The sequence below is a fragment of the Penicillium citrinum genome (genome assembly GCF_028827155.1).
Source record: "Penicillium citrinum strain IBT 23319 chromosome Unknown utg000006l:1.0-3011923.0:1.0-3012962.0, whole genome shotgun sequence".
In the NCBI taxonomy this organism is placed as follows: domain Eukaryota; kingdom Fungi; phylum Ascomycota; class Eurotiomycetes; order Eurotiales; family Aspergillaceae; genus Penicillium; species Penicillium citrinum.
This window is the reverse complement of record NW_026622691.1, coordinates 2,368,464-2,385,925: the sequence shown is the minus strand read 5'-3', so window position 1 is coordinate 2,385,925 and position 17,462 is coordinate 2,368,464. Positions and strand designations below refer to the sequence as shown.

Below are 17,462 nucleotides of genomic sequence, written 5' to 3'. Positions count from 1 at the left end.
TTGGATATTCCCCTGTTTGACATAGTCGAACTTTGAAGGAGCTCAGGCCGAACATCAAAGTTTTTCCAAGTTGACCGCTCTCTCATCTTGTTGAATCCTTAGTACAAAGTTACATAGTTACATAGTAGTTACTATGGTAGTTCTAGTTATGTACGAATACCCCAGACCAATTGAGTCGTATTCGACTAGATTCTGCGATTTTCTGCAATCAATTCGGAACGGACAGGAAGACTAGTGTCATGCCATGTCCCAGTGTTGCCGACGGGTTCCATGGATGCGCGGACCTCGCGGACCGTGGGAAGTAACTAATCGCGAGCCCTAATTATGTCACAGGGTAGACATATCTATCTATACCTCAATACCGGTAAACACTGAACATTTCCCTTTGTTCGTTACCTGGTATCTACCATCCGTCTACTCTGTACATACGATCCATATCCCGATAATGAAACTGTACCGCTGGCCTGCAGTTCCCTGCGCGGACGATCATGAGTCAAATGACAGGTGGAGCGGTGCACTTTTGCGCTAGCACTCCCCATTGGCGTAAAAGTTATCAGTGATGGTGTTGTCGATCCACTTTTTTTTTTCCCCCGACTGTATATATATTTTTTTTATTTCGGTATTTTTTTGTACGAGAATGAGAGGAAGGCATTGCTGTATGTTGAAGAGGAGAGATTGTACAATGCCGGGACTACGTGTACCTGTACAACATCCCCCCGTCACACTTTCTTCTCCTCTTCATTCCATCCACTCCAATCCCGAGATCCAACCATTCCACTTCCATCTCAATTGATAATGCGAGGGAGCCAACCTCGGTAGCTCACCGCATGTTGGCAGTGGAGATCGGCCCAAAGCTAACGGCCCATGGCCAAACTAGCGACCTCCCACTGCACTTGGGCTCATCGTCATTGGGCCTCCATCGTGCCCCTCCTCGACCATTGGAGTATAGCACGAGTTGGTCACTGTGACAACCTGGTGGAGAGCTACGATCATATGCGCCTGGTGTTGTACAGTCGAGTTGGGCATCTGAGTTTTTTTTTTTATGCTCGCGCTGCCTCTTTGTTCCCGGCTTCTCTTTGAGTTTCTTTCCCTCACACCTTTCTATAATCATTGTCATCATCAATTCTTTTTTACTCTCCATAATACCCTCATCTCTTACTCTCGCTCTGTGAGCCTTGTACAGTTGGTCCTGCGTTAGTGTGCTTTGCTGGTCAAATTGCAAATCCTGCTCTTTTCCCTCCCCACTTTCACGACCGTTACGAACTTAACGACAACATGGCGACCGCTGCCATTCAGAATGGTGAGTAAAAAAAGAAGAGAAAGAAAAGAATTTTCACTAGCTCTGATTTCACGGATTTCCAAACTAATCAATGTTTTGCTTAGTCTCCGACGAGACCCTTCCCAAAGACCCCATCGCGGTCGAACCCGTCCAGCCTACCACTACTCCAATCGTGACCGACGAGAAGCCCGCCGCCAATGGTGACGATGAAGCTTCGGAGAATGCCAAGGATGGAGAGGAGGTTGCTCTGACCGCGGCACAGAGAAAGAAGGCCAAGAAAAACGCAAAGAAGAAGGAGAAGAAGAAGCAACAAAGTGTTTCCGGTATTCCTAGCGAGGAGCAGCCCGAACAACCAGCTGAACCACCCGTGGCTACCGAGGAGCCCGCTTCAGATCTCGTTGAGGAGACTCAACCTGAGACAACCACCACCGAGACAGAACCTGTCAAGGAAGAGTCTGCACCAGTTGAGGCCTCAAAGGAGACGGCTCCAGAGGCACCTTCAGAGGAGGTCCCCGCGAAGACGGAGTCTGAGGAGCCTGCTGTGCAAGAACCAGAGTCTGCTGAGGCCACCACAGATGAGCCCAGGCCAGCTGAGTCTGCTACAGAGGCCGCTGCTGAAACCGCTTCTGAAAAGACGGAGACTGTCCCCGAGACTCGGGAATCTGTACCTGAGCCTGCTGCCGAGGCTGCTGCCGAGCCAACTCCTGAGCCAATCCAGGAAACTCAGCCAGAATCGACCCAGGAAGCTGCCCAGACCTCCGAGCCCACTGCCGAAAAGCTCGAAAATGAGGTAAAGGAAACCGCTGATGCAACTCCTGCCCCAGCCGAGGAGAAGTTGGAGGAGGTCAAGGCTGAAGAGCCTATCCAGGCTGAAGCCAAGGAAGAACCCCCCAGTCGAGACAGCTCCAGCTACCACGGAGGAGCCCAAGGCCGAGGAGGTTACTGAAAACCCCGCGGAGGCTACGATCGAAGTGTCTGCCACTCAGGAATCCAAGGCTACTTCCGCCGAAGAAGCTCAAGCCGAGCAACCCGTTGAGGATTCCAAGGTGGATGAGCCTGCCCCAGTTGAGGAGAAGGCCGAAGAGGCTAAGGTTGAGGAGACTACACAAGTTGATACTGAGAACGAGAAGCCCGTTGAGACTACTGCCGAAGCTACTACTGCTGAGGTTGCTCCTGTTGAACAACCCGCTGAAGAGTCCAAGGTCGAGGAATCTACTGAGGTTGCTGCTACCGGGACTCCTTTAAAGAAGGAAACTGAGGAGGTCAAGGATGAGAAGCCTATTGTGGCCAAGACTGAAGAAACCCCTGCCGAGACTGCCACTGAAGCTCCTGTTGAGAAGGCCGCAGAAGAGACTACCGTTGAGGAGCCTAAGGTCGAGGAACCTAAGGTCGAGGAGCCTATCGCGGAGGAGACTAAGGTGGAGGAATCTAAGATTGAAGAGCCCGCCAAGACTGAGGCTCCCATCGAAGAGCCAATCGCCGAGAAGCCTGCTGAGACTACTACCGAGCCCGAAGCAACTGCTGAATCTACTACTGAATCTGTTGTTGCTACTGAGACTGCCACTGAGCAGGCCGCTGACGAGCCCAAGGCCGAGGAGGTCAAGACTGAGGAGCCCACCGAGACTACAACCGAGCCTGTGACTATTCCTGAGGTTGCTATTGAGCCTACCGCTGCCACCGAGACCACTGTTGAACAGTCTGTTGAAGAGCCTGTCGCCGAGAAGCTTGTCGAGACTACCAGTGAGACCAGTGAGACTGTCGATGTGACCCCTGTTGAGGAGTCCAAGGTTGAAGAGACCAAGGTCGAGGAGCCTGTGCAGGAGGCTGTAGAGCAATCTGCCCCTGTTCCCGTCCAGGAAACCGAGTCCGTCAAGGAAGAGACTCCTGAGGAGCCCGCCAAGATTCAGGTCGAGGAGACTGTGGTCGAAGATAAAACGGAAGATGTCCCCGCTCCTGCTGAGGAGCCGGCTGTCGAGAAGACTATCGAGGAATCATCTACTGAAGCTACCGCAGGCGAGACCCTCGCTGAAACCAAGGATGTTCCTTCTGAGTCTGCTGCCGAGGCTGCCCCTGCTGAGACCAAGGAAGAGACTATCGAGGAAGCGATCCCGGGACCTGTTCTTGAGAAGGAGACCGAAGTTGCTTCCACCTCCGTCCCTGCTGAGACCGTGACGGCTGAGGTGCCTGCTACCGAGGAGCAGAACGCTGGGCCTGCCACCGTTGATGTCGCCGCTGAAGCCCCTGTTGCTGAAGTTCCTGCTGAAGTTCCTGCTGATGAGACTCCTGTTGAGACTCCTGCTGAGGCTCCTGCTACTGAGACTCCCATTGAGACTCCGGCTGTTGAGGAGGTTTTCGTTTCAGAGGAAAAGATTGCTGAGTCGATCCCTGAAACTCCTGCTGTCGAACAGCCTGCTGCTGAGACCACCCCCTCTGTTGATGAGACCCCAGTCAGCGAACCAACTCCTGTTGAATCTGCCGTTGAAGAGTCTGTTGTTGACGTGCCTGTGGCCGAGACCGCTCCAGTTGCTGAGGTAGCCCCTGTTACCGAGGACAAGGTCACCGAGGTTGTCTCCGATGAGCAGACCACCGAAGAACCCACCGCCGCTGAGCCTGCTACTCAGATCCCTGAGTCTAAAACCGAGGATCTTGCTACAGAGAGCCCTGTCGTGACCGAATCTGCCCCTGAGGCCCCTACTGCCGAGGAATCTGCCCCGGTTGAGGAGCGTGTTGTTGAGACAGCCCCTGTCGAGACTACTGATGCCAAGGAGACTACCGAAGAAACACCCGCAGTCGAAATCTCGGCGTCTGCTGAAGAGAAGGTTGAAGAGCCTCCCAAGGCTGTTGAAGAGCCAGCTCAATTCGAGGAGACTCCTGTTGTTAAAGAGGACCCTGTTGCTGCTGAGCCTGTTGCCGAACCTACCCCTGAGGTCAAGGTTGAAGAGACTCCCGCAGTTAAGGAGGAACCCGTCGCGGCGGCACCTATTCCTGAACAACAGACCGAGACCAAGGCCGAGGAAGTCCCTGCTGTTGAGGCCTCTGCCGAGACAGCTCAGCCCGAGGCTCCTGTCGACGAGACTCACGCTTCGAAGGAGGTTGAGGAGACCCCTGAAGAGCCCAAGGACAGCATGGTGACTCCTGAGGCTGTGGCTGCTGGCGCTGCGGCTGCCGCCGCGACTGGTGTTGCTGCTGTGGGCGTTGCTTCCGCTGTTCATGAGCCTAAGGCTACTGAGGCTGCTCCGGCTGTGGCAGAACAGAAGGACTCTACCCAGGCAAAGGATGAGCCTATCGACAACAAGACCGATAACAGTAAGCTTTCGCCGCTCAATCTTGCGTATAACGCGTCCGTGCCGTCATTCGATGCTGATCCGGCCCTTGCAGCCCTTGCTGGTGATCGTGAAGCTCTTCTTCAGAAACTCCAACAGCCATCCACAGACCAATTGACCGCCACTCTCGCCGAGCAGCCGTCTGCTAACGACAATAAGGCCACTGTCTCGACCGAGGACCAGCCTGCTGAATCCAGCAAGCAGCCCGCCGAGTCCGCCGAGCCTACCGCCAAGGACAATGTTCTCGCCCCTAATAATGCGAATGAGGAAGAGGCTCGTCCAGTGAGCCAGAACCGGTCAGTGACTGCTGTTTCTCTGAATAGTACAGGTGACAACTGGCTCAAGGCGTTCCTGCGCACGGTGTTTGTTGGCTTCTTCGGCACAATCTTTGCGCCTTTCCGCCGTCGTGGAAAGGACCGCAAGTAAGAATTGCGTCGAAGTTATACATCCCATTCATCTGTCCTTTGATGCTGCACATTCGCCCATATTGGGGGTTCACTAGAGACATTTCCATAGTCTGAGCTGCAGATACTGACAATGATTGATATCAGGAGCTTGTTCTGGGTTGCCCTTGTCCTGGCCCCTGCTGTGGCCATTTTCTGGCGCTCCTTGCCTTAAGGCTTGGATTTCGTCTATCACACCACTTGCATTCGAAGGAGATGCAATGGCGAGCGAAAAAGTTGTCAAGAATGTTTTTGCCTCCCCGCTTTTGATTCCCCTGTATTGATTACGATTCTCTTATTTTTGTTCTCGGTCTTTTTTTTCGTTTCGTATTGCTGTTTTCTTTTGGTCTCTTCTCTTGTGAGACACTCTTGCAATCTTGTTGCCCTCTATGGGCTTGATGATTTTCTTTTTCTTGTCTCTCCTATTAGCATGCCTGGCCCATTTCAAGACCAATATAGGTCGAGATGGGAGCTTGTATTGCTTCAAAAGGTATAATGAGGCTCTCTTATGAACTTAATGAATGAACATGAATCAGTCTAAACCCATCTTTTCTATTTAGATATAGTGTTGTCTTTTCCCTGCAGTCCTTCTTTTTCGCGTGTAGCTGCCTGGCCAGTCACGTTGGCTGCCCTCCTTCACTTCTCTCACTTGCCTTCTTTTCCTCTTCACTTTTCTCCCTCGTCCTCTGTTAACTGTTTTCATCCCACTCTAATTGTACGCCTAATATTCTTTCGTTGGCATTTACAGTGTTCCTTATCTTTCGCCGGTCTGGTGAATAACGGAGAATATTGCTATCCCAGGACCTCTAAGAAGTCCTACAAGACAACACTGTCCTGAGAGGTACTGTGGTTCAGCCACTCCCTCTCCAACAGGACCTGCCTCTCCTGCTGTATTTTCCATTTCCAATTGCAATCCTGGTTTCAAGACCACTAGCAACGACGAAGAAGATCTCGGGAGAGCTGATCCACCTGTGAGCATGGGTATCTCACGCGATTCTCAAAGCAGCAAGCTTCCTCGCAAGAGTAATGGTGAGACCTCGTTCCAATAAACAAACTCATTGTGCCCTCAAATTCGCGTTTCTCTCGCTCTCAAAACAATTGAGTACTAATACGGATTTCTATCAAAGGCCACACGGGCCCTAAGAAGGCCACTGATGAAGTGTACCGTCCAGCTATGCCTCGCATGGTGTCCGGTCTCAACTATGATGAAGAGTTAGCACTGCCTATGCCCAAGCCTCGCCGTTCTCGAGGACAGACTCCCGAGCCTGATGCTCTTTTTGAAGATGAAGAAGATCAAATTGGCAAGAGTTGTTTTTCGAAAGAGTCCTCTTGTGAAAATTCCCCTACTTGTGAAACACCCTCTACTACGTCCGGATGTAAGAAAAGATTGAAGCTCCAGATTCTCAAGTCGAAGTTGAGCTTCAAGGACTTAAAAAGGGAAATCTCAAAGGAAGAGATCTCTAGTCCTATTCCTCTCCCGCATTATCATGACAGCACCAAGCCATGTCATCGCCGTCACCCTCCAAATGCTCTCATCCCACCTTTGATCTCATTTACTGCATGCTCAACAAAGGCCAGACCGAAAGCTGACCCCGGTAGACCTTTTCGTCCGGAAAGCTCTTCAACTATGTCTGCTTCATCTGCCTCTAATACCAGTAGCGCTCCTAGTCGGATTCCTCTTCCACCTTCAAATACCCTATCTAACGCACATGGGATTATGTCGTCTGCTAAGGGCCCTGCTGGTCAGCGTCTTTCTTCAAGCCAAAGACCCCCAAGCTATTCATCATCTGCAAGCAAGAGCGAAAAGCCTGAGAGTTCGATCATAGATACAACTGCTGGGATCATAACACCAGTGTCCTGCGAGAATCATGCAGTTGACATCCGGACCGTACGTTCAAACCTTGAAGACTCCTCAGCTTCAGTGAATGTAGCCCACTCGTGCGATGATCAGTTCAGATACCCTGCTATCAGCGAATCTCCACCTCGCCCAGATGATCTCTTTGAGGGAACTGGCAAGGTCAAGTACATCCCCAAGGCTTGGCTGGATACAAGTTTGCAACCAACAGCTTCATCATCGCAGCCTAACGGGAAAGAAAATCCTCATACCCTCAACAAAGCAGGTGAAAATCGAAGCCGCTTGTTTTCGTCCCGAGTGCCGACTCCCAAAGAGCGGTTCGAAAAGCCAAAAGCTCCTGCAGAAAGTTCTACAAGCCGTGGCATGGCCGCACAGAATGAAGAAGAAATCATTGAAATGGTCCGTTCCATCCAACGCCATGCAGATACTGGAATCAAAGATCTCACCCAAAAGTTGGAGGAGCTCTCCACATGGATCAATGACCAGCTCAATCGCCATATACAGAGCATCACCGATCTCTCGCGTGCTAATACCGATTTGTTCTTTAAGCAGTCCGAAATATCACGGGAAACGATGAACTTCCAGCTGGCAATTCGGCTTGAGATCGGCGTCATGGAAAGACATCTCAATGGCTTTGAAATAAAGTTGGTGGATGAGTTGCAGGATGAGATCCGGGCTTTGGCAAAGTCTTACGAAGAGTTGAACCTCAAAACCGATGCTTTAACCCGAGGCTTTTCCACAGATGAGACTCGACGGTTCATGGAGGTGCAGCATATGAAGAACTCGGAAATTGAAAGAGAAATTGCTTTTCTCAAAGCTCATACTTTAACCGATTGCTCGTTGCCTGTTCCTTCTCTGCCCGTTCCAATGCCGAGTGAATCGAGCATGTGTAGAACTGATCCCTTGGTCAAGACCACTATTTCTCTGGTCAAGCAATCTGACTCCTCAATCAAGAGTTCCGAATCGGCAAGCAAGTTTAAGTCAAAGCCTACAATCGCGGATCTAGGTGTGCTTGCAATCGGAGCTACACACCCTCCAATGCTTCCCCCTCGGACTCCGATCAAAGACTCTACCTCTGGTATCAAGAGATTGCCAGCAGTAGGGGCAAGCATGGGTGATGTCAACCATAGAGAGACAAAGGCTGGTGAGCGTGAGCCGGCTACCCTGCTTCCTCGAAGCCTTTCCTTGAACAATAAGGGACTTCTCAAGAACCTCAAGTCCGGTTCTCCAGATCAAGGACAACCTAAAGGGGGCAACAACGGAAACGAGCCCAAGAAATGGAGTCTGTTCAATTTTCGTCGACGGCATGTTGCCATTGAAAGCAGTCCTAGAGGGACTGGCAAAGCGCCGCTTCTGTCCGTCCAAATGCCTATCAAAGTGCACGCCGAGCATTTGGACAACGTGAAGGACAGGAGCAGCACTGGGTCATCGACACCACCTCTCCCTGCTGTCCCAGTTCAATTCAAACAAACTCACAACATAGACAGAGTTCCCATCCACCCCGCCCTGAGATCTATCGAGATGCCTAATACGATTTTACTGAAGAGGCGTCAAATGGACCGACCTCAACCGATTGATGTTTCATCTGCTCAAAGATGCCCATTGGCTTTGAGTAAAACAACCGAGGCATGTCCGTTCCCGCCAAGAACCGGCTCGTCTGATGGTGGCGTTCTGATTCCAGCAGCGGATAAAGAATCATCTTCGATTTCAGTTCCCGAAACAGAGGTTAAGGTAAGTGAAAGCGATGAGGAATGGGTGGAGGAGCGGCCTTTGCTTGGACGAGACGACGAAGAAAGCGAATGGAATTCCATTCGAAAGCCCAAGACAAACGGTCAAGACCATGAATTGAAGAATTAATTTGATGAGGAACGGCGGCATAGGCTGAATGGGCCTTTTGTTCGATCTTGGCCTTTCCATGATTGGCTTCACTCGTGCTTGTATCTACTACGGACGGAATATTTCGCGATCCGAGTGATCCCAGAGAAAACTTACAACGCCCAATTGAATGGCAAGTGTGACATGATTTGTTCTGCAATATGGTTCGAACAGGCAGAAAGAAATATGGTATTGATTTATGAAGCGTTTAACTGTTTCTATGAATGACTAAATTGTGAATATGGTTCTATGTCATTAGTCCACGCTGGATGTGAATAGGATTAGCGAAAAGTGATGTTGCTGATTTGAATAACCAGAACGCCTTTTCCAGGACTGCAAGTTAGGGTTAGTTGTTTTGACTATTTTCATGTTCTAGTAAGATGTACAGAGTATTCATAGTATCCTTCATATTCTCAGGAACTTTCACGCTTTTCCAGTAAAGTAGTAGAGTAATACATAAATGCAATATGTCCCAGGATATATTCAGACAACAACACGAAACACAGATCAACAATTATTTCCCGGAAGCAAGCATCTTCTCAATATCAACAGCCGCTTCCCGGACCTGAGGACAATAATGCTGACGCAGCAATTCACCCTCCCACACCGATCCCGCATAGACATTCGTGGCCTCAACATCAGTTGCGAAGGGATTGAAGACTCCGTCACCCTTACGCTCATCAGAATGCCACAGCGATGAAATTCGACGAGCATTGTGCTTGGCAACTTGGTTCATCAGAGCCAACGTCGCCATGGCCGATTTCTCCGGTAATTGAAGCGCAGTCGTCATGAGACGCTTGGAGAAGGTGGCAAGTCTTACGGGAGGAGGCATACCGTGTGCACGGGAGATCAAGGTAAAATGTAGGCAGCGCAGCAGTAAGACCATGGGGGTTTGGAAGTTGACTTTATTCCTTGAACGGGCCTGTGAGAGTTGATTCTCGTCATCGGCATTGTTGGGATCGGCCAGACGCAGGGAGGTATTGGGGTTGAACTCGACTTCTGGATTTGTGGAGAGGGAGTAGAGGGATCGATAGAGGTGTTGGACGAAGAAGCCGAGATCCAGATGCAGGGAGTGAGCGGCCTTGCTGGCATCTTGTCCTTCCAACAGGGCAAATGCAGTGATTGTGCATAAAAGAGCTTCGCGGCGTGTGTCACGGGCTCGGGAATCCCGAGGCGCGGCTTCTTCTTCGTTTTCCTCGTTGTCCTCCAGTTCTGCTTGTTCTTCACGTTCGGCATGAGCAATGAGGTCCTTCATAGCTTCCAACAGGTCACCGAAGAAGTCCTGGTTGATGAGATGAGCGTATTTTGCCAGACCCTCAAGAACAGGTCCCATTAATTTAGGGATGCGCTGCTTCAGAATCCGGAAGTAGACGCCAAAGACAAGCTTCAAGGTCTCTGCTTGGTTCTTGTCTCGTTCCTCGTGGGAGACAAGTGCATCGGCTTGCTTCATATCCTTCTCGACGAGCTTACGCTCCTTCAACACTTTACGCTCTTTCTTGGTGCGGAATTCACGGACTTGCTTCTTCTTGCCTCCAATTGGAGCTTCTTCCTCGCGCTTATCCACCCGGTCCCGTGAAGCCTTTTGAGAAAACTCTCCCAGTAGACGTAGGTGAAGGAAAATATCCAGAACAGACTCGTGGATCTGGAAATCCCGAGCTTTCATCATCTTCGCCAGTAATCGGACCGCCTCCAATGAGACCAACCCATCCTCATCCATCCTGAAAATATTTTCCAGACTCTCGCGACACTTGACGAAATCCGCGTCGACCTGTTTCCTCGCAAGTCTATTCACAAGGATCTTAAGCAATTCATTGCGAAAGTTGAAATGAGGTACCGATTGAAGCATTGTGCAAGTACAGTTGATAGCGACGGTCTTCAGGCCTGGATCAACAACGACATTCTTACCAGGTTTAGTCAAGGAAGTAAGTGTTTGGACATAGTTCCGGTATCCAGTCAACAAAGCTTGTTCGAAATTTCGGAGCTTGCGCACTTCCTTGGAAACCTTGCCAGACATTTCCTCCTCACTAATGGGGCGAATACGATAACCAGGAATCACATCCTTATAGATCGCAGCTTGTGAAGCGAGTGCCAACTTCTTAACCGTGATAGGCGCATCAGGCTTCTCCACCATGTCTGCCATTGTCTTAAATAGAGATGTGTGTTCTTCCGGGTCCTCGTTGATCAAAGTGGCCATTCGTGCAAGTTCTTCCTTGGCCTGTATGATTTGAACCTTTATCGGGATCTTGGGCTTCTTCTCCTCGACCTCCGGCTCGCTTTGCTCAGAAGCATCATCTTCGTCGTCGTCGGTACCCAGAAAACTGTCGGTTTCCTCAGCAGCATCGGCGTCGGCGTCGGCTTCAACATCGGCTGCATTGCTCTCCGGTTCGTGAACGAAACCCTCAGAGGTCTTGATAGGCAATCGAGTGCGTTCAGCTGTTTTCTTCTCCGCCTTGCGCGGGCGACGTTCATAGTCCTGCTCAACATCCCATTCGTCTTCGGAATCACCGTAAAGATCGGCCTTGGATTTTGAAGATTTGCCGCCATCAACAGGCGGACTCAACCGCCTCCTTTTCACATTCGGACCGCGCGCCATTGTGTCGTTTCTAAGTCCAATCGACGAACGTTGAAGACTTGAAGGGTCTGCGAGTTTGGCGGGCGGTGGCTACTTTTTTTCGACTTTTCTGCCAGATGCTTTCTTCACCGCCCACCTATCGGGGTAGGTTCCTGGATATTTTTTTATCGGCATCAACCACCTCAAGAATACAACTTTCGCATTTCATTTCCCTTCAATCGGTGTTGTCGATAGCCCTACCAGTCAAAATGCGTGCCCTCGATGAGACCGAAACCCGCACAATGTTCACGAAGCTTGCTTCGTACACTGGAGCATCTTTGTCAAACTTGATTGCTCCGCCCGCTGAAGGTAGCGCTACCACCGAGAGAATGGTCTTCCGACTTGTAAAGGACCGAGTGTTCTATCTTCCCGAGCGCATTGCCAATTTCGCGACCTCAATCCCCCGCGACTCTCTCCTCACCGCTGGCACGATGATTGGAAAGTTCACAAAGACTGGAAAGTTCCGTCTGAACATGAGCAGTTTGAGCATAATTGCGCCTCACGCTCGTGTAAAATGCTGGGTCAAGTCTAACGGAGAGTGAGCAGTCCCAGGTGGAATATCTATCACGCTGTTGGATGAAACTTACAAGTTGAAATAGAATGCCCATTTTGTACGGATCGAATGTTTTGAAGGCGCACGTTGCCAGATGGTCAGAGGATGCGCCTGAGCACTCGGGATGCGTCATTTTCAACCAGAACGATACCCCTCTTGTGAGACTCTTTCTTCATCGGCATGAATTATAGATCATCAACTAATCCAACTGTTAATCAGGGCTTCGGTGTGACCGCGAGATCAACTGCTGTATGAGCAAACGCCTTTGCCATGATCAACATATTGCTAACTTGTTCCCAGGAAATGCGTAAATTGGAGCCCACCGCTATAGTCGTATTTGCTCAGGTACATCTCATATTTACTCTCTTGCTTTGGTCCACCTTGATCTCGACTAACTTTATACAGGCCGATGTTGGAATGTATCTGCGCGACGAAGATACCCTTTTCACCACCTAAATAGGATCTTGACGGGCTTGAATCTCGCATGTTCGCATACTTGATCAGGATTGGAGTTATGGAGTCAATTACTATCATGTAAAAAGTGCTATTATCTCTTCGGGGATCTACTATACATCACGATACTTTTCAACGATCAATTTTCAATCAACCTGTTAATACAAAATCATCACAACCCTGGAATCAGACTTGCCGTATCGATTCAAACATAAATTAGTAGGCCTCTTCCCCTGCTGTAATTCGACTGATTATTGTAAAAATATCCCGCTTTAGTTCCACCAAATGGCATAGTCACTGAATTCTTTATATATGCCTCAGGCAGCAGCTGAGTCATCCTGCCCGCATCGCGATACACCAAGACCAACGCTCGCATCGGAGAATTGATGGAATATCCCATCAAAAGACCTTTCTTCTTGGCCAATCCCCTTTAGTGGTATCCACATCAACCACGCAAGGGTATCACTCTATACTGCGACCCCTTCATACTCAACAGCTCTCTGCCATCTGCTGCGGGGTGCAAATATCACAACCCCGCCATGCCGCCTTACACTACAGCTCAGAAGCAGGCAATCGCCCAATTTGTCAATTTGACGAATTCCAAGGACAGTATTGCTGTGAAGGTTGGTTATAATCTCTGTTGAGTATCCTTTGTTCTAAACGCTCACTCAACACAACCGTTCTCCGGATATGTGTCTCTGAACTTCAAAAACTGACTACCACCTTAGGCGTTGAGAGCAACGGGATGGAACTTGGAACGAGCTATTGACTCGTAAGTTTCAGATATTCTGCATTCTTCAAATGATCTTCATGCTGTCAATCAGCACGTGGCTTTCATGACAACCTATCTGGGCCTATCGCTCGCCTTTATGAACATCAACTAATTTTACTGAAACGAGCAGGTTCTTCGGCAGCAGCGCTGGCCCATCAAAAAGCACAAAATTCCTCAATGAAGTATTCGATTCGTACCGAGGTAAGTCTCATTTTCCGCTACTCGCCTTCATCGATATTCACTCTGCTAATGACTCAATCAGATGACCCAGAAGATAACCCCGATGGAATCGGAATCGACGGCGCAATGAAATTCCTCGGAGATATCCAAGTACAACTGGATGAGGTAGCCTGTCTAGCCATCTTCGAGATGTGCAAGTGTCCTTCCATGGGAGAATTTTCCCGCGAGGGATTCGTCGAAGGATGGAAATCAACACAGTAAGTCGACTTTATCAACTACGCTAACACATTCAGTGTTTCATTCTTCATTGTTCAAGACTAATTAATCTAGATGCGAGTCCCATGATGCAATGGCCAAACACGTCAAATACCTTCGCACCAATATACCCAAGGAATCAGATCTTTTCCGACGAGTCTACCGCTTCACTTTCCCACTATCCCGCATGCAAGGACAGCGGAATCTGCAATTCGAAATTGCAGAGGAACAGTGGAAACTTCTCTTCACTGCTGATCGAGGCGGGGTGCCCTGGAACACGGCCACGACGCCGTGGCTAGATTGGTGGATTGAGTTCCTCGAGGGTCGTGGTAAGAAACCCGTAAACAAGGATCTGTGGGAGCAGACGGAGGTATTTATGCGGAAGACGTTTGAGGATGAGAATTTTGGGTGGTGGAGTCCTGATGGGGCGTGGCCTGGGGCTTTGGATGATTTTGTGGGGTTTGTCAAGGGGAAGAGAGGTCAGGGATCTGAAATGGAGGTTGAATAAGTATGATTTCTTCGATACATTGAAGCTAGTAGGTGTGATCTGTCTAGAGAGTAGCTGTTCAAACAGGGATCATTAAGATGTCTTACTATTATACTCTGACAGAACAAAGACGTCTCAATGTCTATTCACGACTAAGATTCTGCACTACGAATACTCTGATCAAACTCAATGTCAATCTCGCCTAAAGAAACAAACTGTATTTCCTGCGGAGTCTATCTATGACAAAAGTGATCGTCACAGGACCGTGGGTTGAATTAATCCAGCATATGTACCTATCTCCAGGTGCAGAATGAGGTATATGGTAAAAGGGCATTCGTCGTAAATTGGTAATAAAAAAGAACATCAAGGAAGAAAGGTATCTGACGCATACCAAGATGCAGAGGATGTGTACATGAGTCAAAACACCGGGACAGAACATGAAATACAAAAGAAAGGGTAATAAATGGTTGCAGATCGAAGGGGTCGTGGCGAGAGAACCAAGTTCGAGATATGTATCAGTCGAGTTCAGCCAAATACCGCGGGATATCTCGAATTCTCAAACTAATCGTCTGCAGGTGCGACAAGGTCTCTTTAAGGATAGTCGCGCTTTTCGTATCCGCCGTCGCGACGCTCGTTGTAGCGCTAGATGTCACGTGAGTCTCCGTTTCGATTGCATTTGAAAGTTGGTGGTTGGAACATACCTTGCGCAGAGCTTCGAGACGCTTCTTCTTGGTGTGAGTGTTGACATAGGTTCCAATGAAGAAACCGATGATGTTGAAGAAGGGCACCCAGGTGTGCTCGGGCAGGAACTTCTGGGCAAAGGCCAGAGCCAGTGGCGAGGTGACCCAGCTGACCTTCATGACGGGCATGAAACCCGCGCGAACGGTGGCGCGTACTTGGTGGAAGGTGCGCGCACCGGCAATGATGGCCATTGAGGTCAGGTAGACAGAGTTTTGGATGGGGGAGATCTAAGGAGAGCGCGAATTAGTATGGATATCCGAGCAGCACAAGTGAAGGGCAAGCACAAGTGAGGAGCGATATGAGGGATATCAAGTATAGGGCAATATCACGTACAATCAGATTGCTGACGAGAATCTGGAGAATCTTAGCCTTCAGGCTGGTGCGGCCGGCGAAGATCTTCTGAAGGATGCCGATGAGGACGTGACCCAAGGGCGCGGCGACAAACATGCCGTACAGGGACATCTTAGGGATGCGCGAGCTGAAATAGTGACCGTGCTTGCCGACATCATGAGCGAGCCAAGAGGCGAGCAATTCTTGCAAACCAGAGAGCACACCAGAGGTGAGCATCTTGGTGCGCAGCGGGTTGTGCTGCAGCTGCTTGAGGTAGGCCTGCGATCCACATTCCTCGGATCAGCTGGAGAAGTTCCATTTCATTATGATTCGGTCGAGGAAGACCTCCATAAGCTCAATCTGAGACTTAAGCTCATCGAAAGGATAATGATACATACCGCAAGGTATCCCGTCTGAGTCTTTCCACCGGTCAGTCGCTCGCCGACGCGGTGAGCCAGATCCTCGGGCTTACCGCCAGCATTGGCGACCGCGCGAACAGTCTCCTCCTGGAATTTGACAGACATGGTGTACTAGATGGTAGTGGGGAGAGAAATCAGGAGGTCAATGGAGGAAGTCCGAACACGTCTAAAAAAAAAAAGAATCACGAATGGACTGGTCAATAAAGAAGGAACACAACGTGGGTCGATCGTAGAATTATCGAGTGGAGGAGAGTTGTTTGTTTATGAGAAGGTTGGGGGTGGCCCGAGGGGGGGGCTGGGCTGGGGGGGAAACACTTGAGTGGAACAGTTGGAACGGGAGGAACAGCCGAGGCTAGACCAATTTACATTTGTGGGGGGAGGTGGAATAGTAGCTTATACATACAGGCTGCGTCGAATTGATCAATGTAGAAGAGAATGTTAGAAAAAATAATGACAACCTAGAGGATTCAAGGGAAAAAAGACTGGGGAAACGAATATAAAAAAGGAAGCGGTCGGAGCAGTCGGCAGTTGGTCGTGAGCGGCAAGTCGCGCGTCGGAGGATTCCGACTGTGTTGGACCTCGCCGTAGTTTGCGATGAATTTGATTAGGGGAGGGCGAGCCGAGGTTACTATTTACATGGTGTTATTGCAGTAGATGGATATATAGAGTCCTCGAGTATCATTTTGAGTAGTATGCTAGATCTTTTTCTTGCTCCTGTCATACTGTACTCCGTATGCATCACTGCAGTCTAGTTGGGCACTCATCAGCACATCCCGGGTGGATCTATTCGCGCCATACCGGAACCAAACATAAAAGACCTGGACTTGGATAATATCCCATGTTACGGCAGTGGCCGCTATTAAGATTACGATCAAACCTACTAAGATGCCATACCTACTAATATGATGAGTGATTGTCGAGATACTTCTCTACACATACTGATGGCCATTGATAGTAGGTTTTCAATTGTCGGCTATTCACCGGCGTATGCGCTACGGATGAACGACTCGTTAATGCAGTATGGACTCTGCACTATGACCAGCACACAAGCACTGTGCACTGCGACGAACCCTTTTTCCACTTACTATCTGCATATTCTAATACTAGTAGTACCTAGTGTCTGCCAGGTACATATTATTACTTCAGCTCAGAAACTGCCGGATGTCTGATCGTTGATCATCGGGATGCCGGATACCTTTCACCGGCCCGTTTGCCGTTAGTCGGGTATCAAACTTAATCAAAGGGCGAACCAAAGAGATGCGACTACCTAAGTCTCCTTGGAAGCCAAATTGATGATTATGTATAAATTTGACATTTACTCGTAATAAAAGAACGCTGCCAGTGCTGTCCCTACCGGTCACCATGAATCTATGGATTCATTCGCAGGGTTGAAGGACCAGGCGTTCAATATCCAAAGATTCGGTTCTACAGAGTAATATTTGGCACCATAGTCTGCTACAGCCACCTGACTGGGCAGTCAGCCGATATACAATGAGATCCAGATATCAACTTGGATATTTCCCTCGTCCTGACCGGTGCATACTCCGCCTAGAAAACATCCACTACTGCCCAGTAATGGTAAGTAGATATCATATCTTCCATTGAGATTATGGATAGATTCTATAGAGAGCTCTTTCTGGGGCAAAGGAGCTATGCGACTAGCTCACTAACTAGTGTATCTTACTACTACTAGGTGGTAGTAGTAAGATGATTTCCTCTAGGAGTGGGCCACGGGAGTGAGGAGGAATATGTATAGCAGCGTCCAAATATAGTCTCGCTTTTAGCGAGACTACCTGGGCATTCGTTATTGTACAAATTGACCATGCAGGTAGTTCACCAAATTTGCCTTTTGTTAAGAAATAAAATAGAAGGAAACTGGAAAACTT

The 17,462-nt window shown here is 49.3% G+C and overlaps 6 protein-coding genes across 6 annotated transcripts; 4 read left to right on the top strand and 2 right to left on the bottom strand.

Annotated features, from left to right (window-relative positions):
• Window positions 1–1,275: 1,275 nt before the first annotated feature.
• On the top strand, window positions 1,276–5,028 carry N7469_007420 (PT repeat family protein; the record flags this gene model as incomplete). Its single annotated transcript, XM_056646338.1, has 3 exons — window positions 1,276–1,300; window positions 1,384–2,123; window positions 2,164–5,028. The coding sequence occupies 3 exons, from the start codon at window positions 1,276–1,278 to the stop codon at window positions 5,026–5,028; spliced, it is 3,630 nt and encodes a 1,209-aa protein (XP_056499779.1).
• Window positions 5,029–6,228: 1,200 nt separating this feature from the next.
• N7469_007419 (uncharacterized protein) lies at window positions 6,229–8,757 on the top strand (the record flags this gene model as incomplete). The annotated part of the gene is made up of 1 exon (XM_056646337.1): window positions 6,229–8,757. One exon carries the CDS (start codon window positions 6,229–6,231, stop codon window positions 8,755–8,757), a length of 2,529 nt encoding a protein of 842 aa, XP_056499778.1.
• Window positions 8,758–9,289: 532 nt separating this feature from the next.
• N7469_007418 (nuclear export protein Noc3) lies at window positions 9,290–11,368 on the bottom strand (the record flags this gene model as incomplete). The annotated part of the gene is made up of 1 exon (XM_056646336.1): window positions 9,290–11,368. The coding sequence occupies one exon, from the start codon at window positions 11,366–11,368 to the stop codon at window positions 9,290–9,292; it is 2,079 nt and encodes a 692-aa protein (XP_056499777.1).
• A 227-nt stretch (window positions 11,369–11,595) lies between these two features.
• On the top strand, window positions 11,596–12,395 carry N7469_007417 (ribosome biosynthesis protein NIP7; the record flags this gene model as incomplete). Its single annotated transcript, XM_056646335.1, has 5 exons — window positions 11,596–11,924; window positions 11,986–12,097; window positions 12,159–12,188; window positions 12,240–12,284; window positions 12,345–12,395. The coding sequence occupies 5 exons, from the start codon at window positions 11,596–11,598 to the stop codon at window positions 12,393–12,395; spliced, it is 567 nt and encodes a 188-aa protein (XP_056499776.1).
• Window positions 12,396–12,931: 536 nt separating this feature from the next.
• Window positions 12,932–14,107, top strand: N7469_007416 (defective in cullin neddylation 1 family protein; the record flags this gene model as incomplete). The annotated part of the gene is made up of 5 exons (XM_056646334.1): window positions 12,932–13,015; window positions 13,121–13,164; window positions 13,295–13,365; window positions 13,427–13,601; window positions 13,675–14,107. The coding sequence occupies 5 exons, from the start codon at window positions 12,932–12,934 to the stop codon at window positions 14,105–14,107; spliced, it is 807 nt and encodes a 268-aa protein (XP_056499775.1).
• Window positions 14,108–14,677: 570 nt separating this feature from the next.
• Window positions 14,678–15,681, bottom strand: N7469_007415 (Mpv17/PMP22 family protein; the record flags this gene model as incomplete). The annotated part of the gene is made up of 4 exons (XM_056646333.1): window positions 14,678–14,728; window positions 14,788–15,054; window positions 15,161–15,436; window positions 15,556–15,681. The coding sequence occupies 4 exons, from the start codon at window positions 15,679–15,681 to the stop codon at window positions 14,678–14,680; spliced, it is 720 nt and encodes a 239-aa protein (XP_056499774.1).
• Between the last annotated feature and the right edge of the window lie 1,781 nt (window positions 15,682–17,462).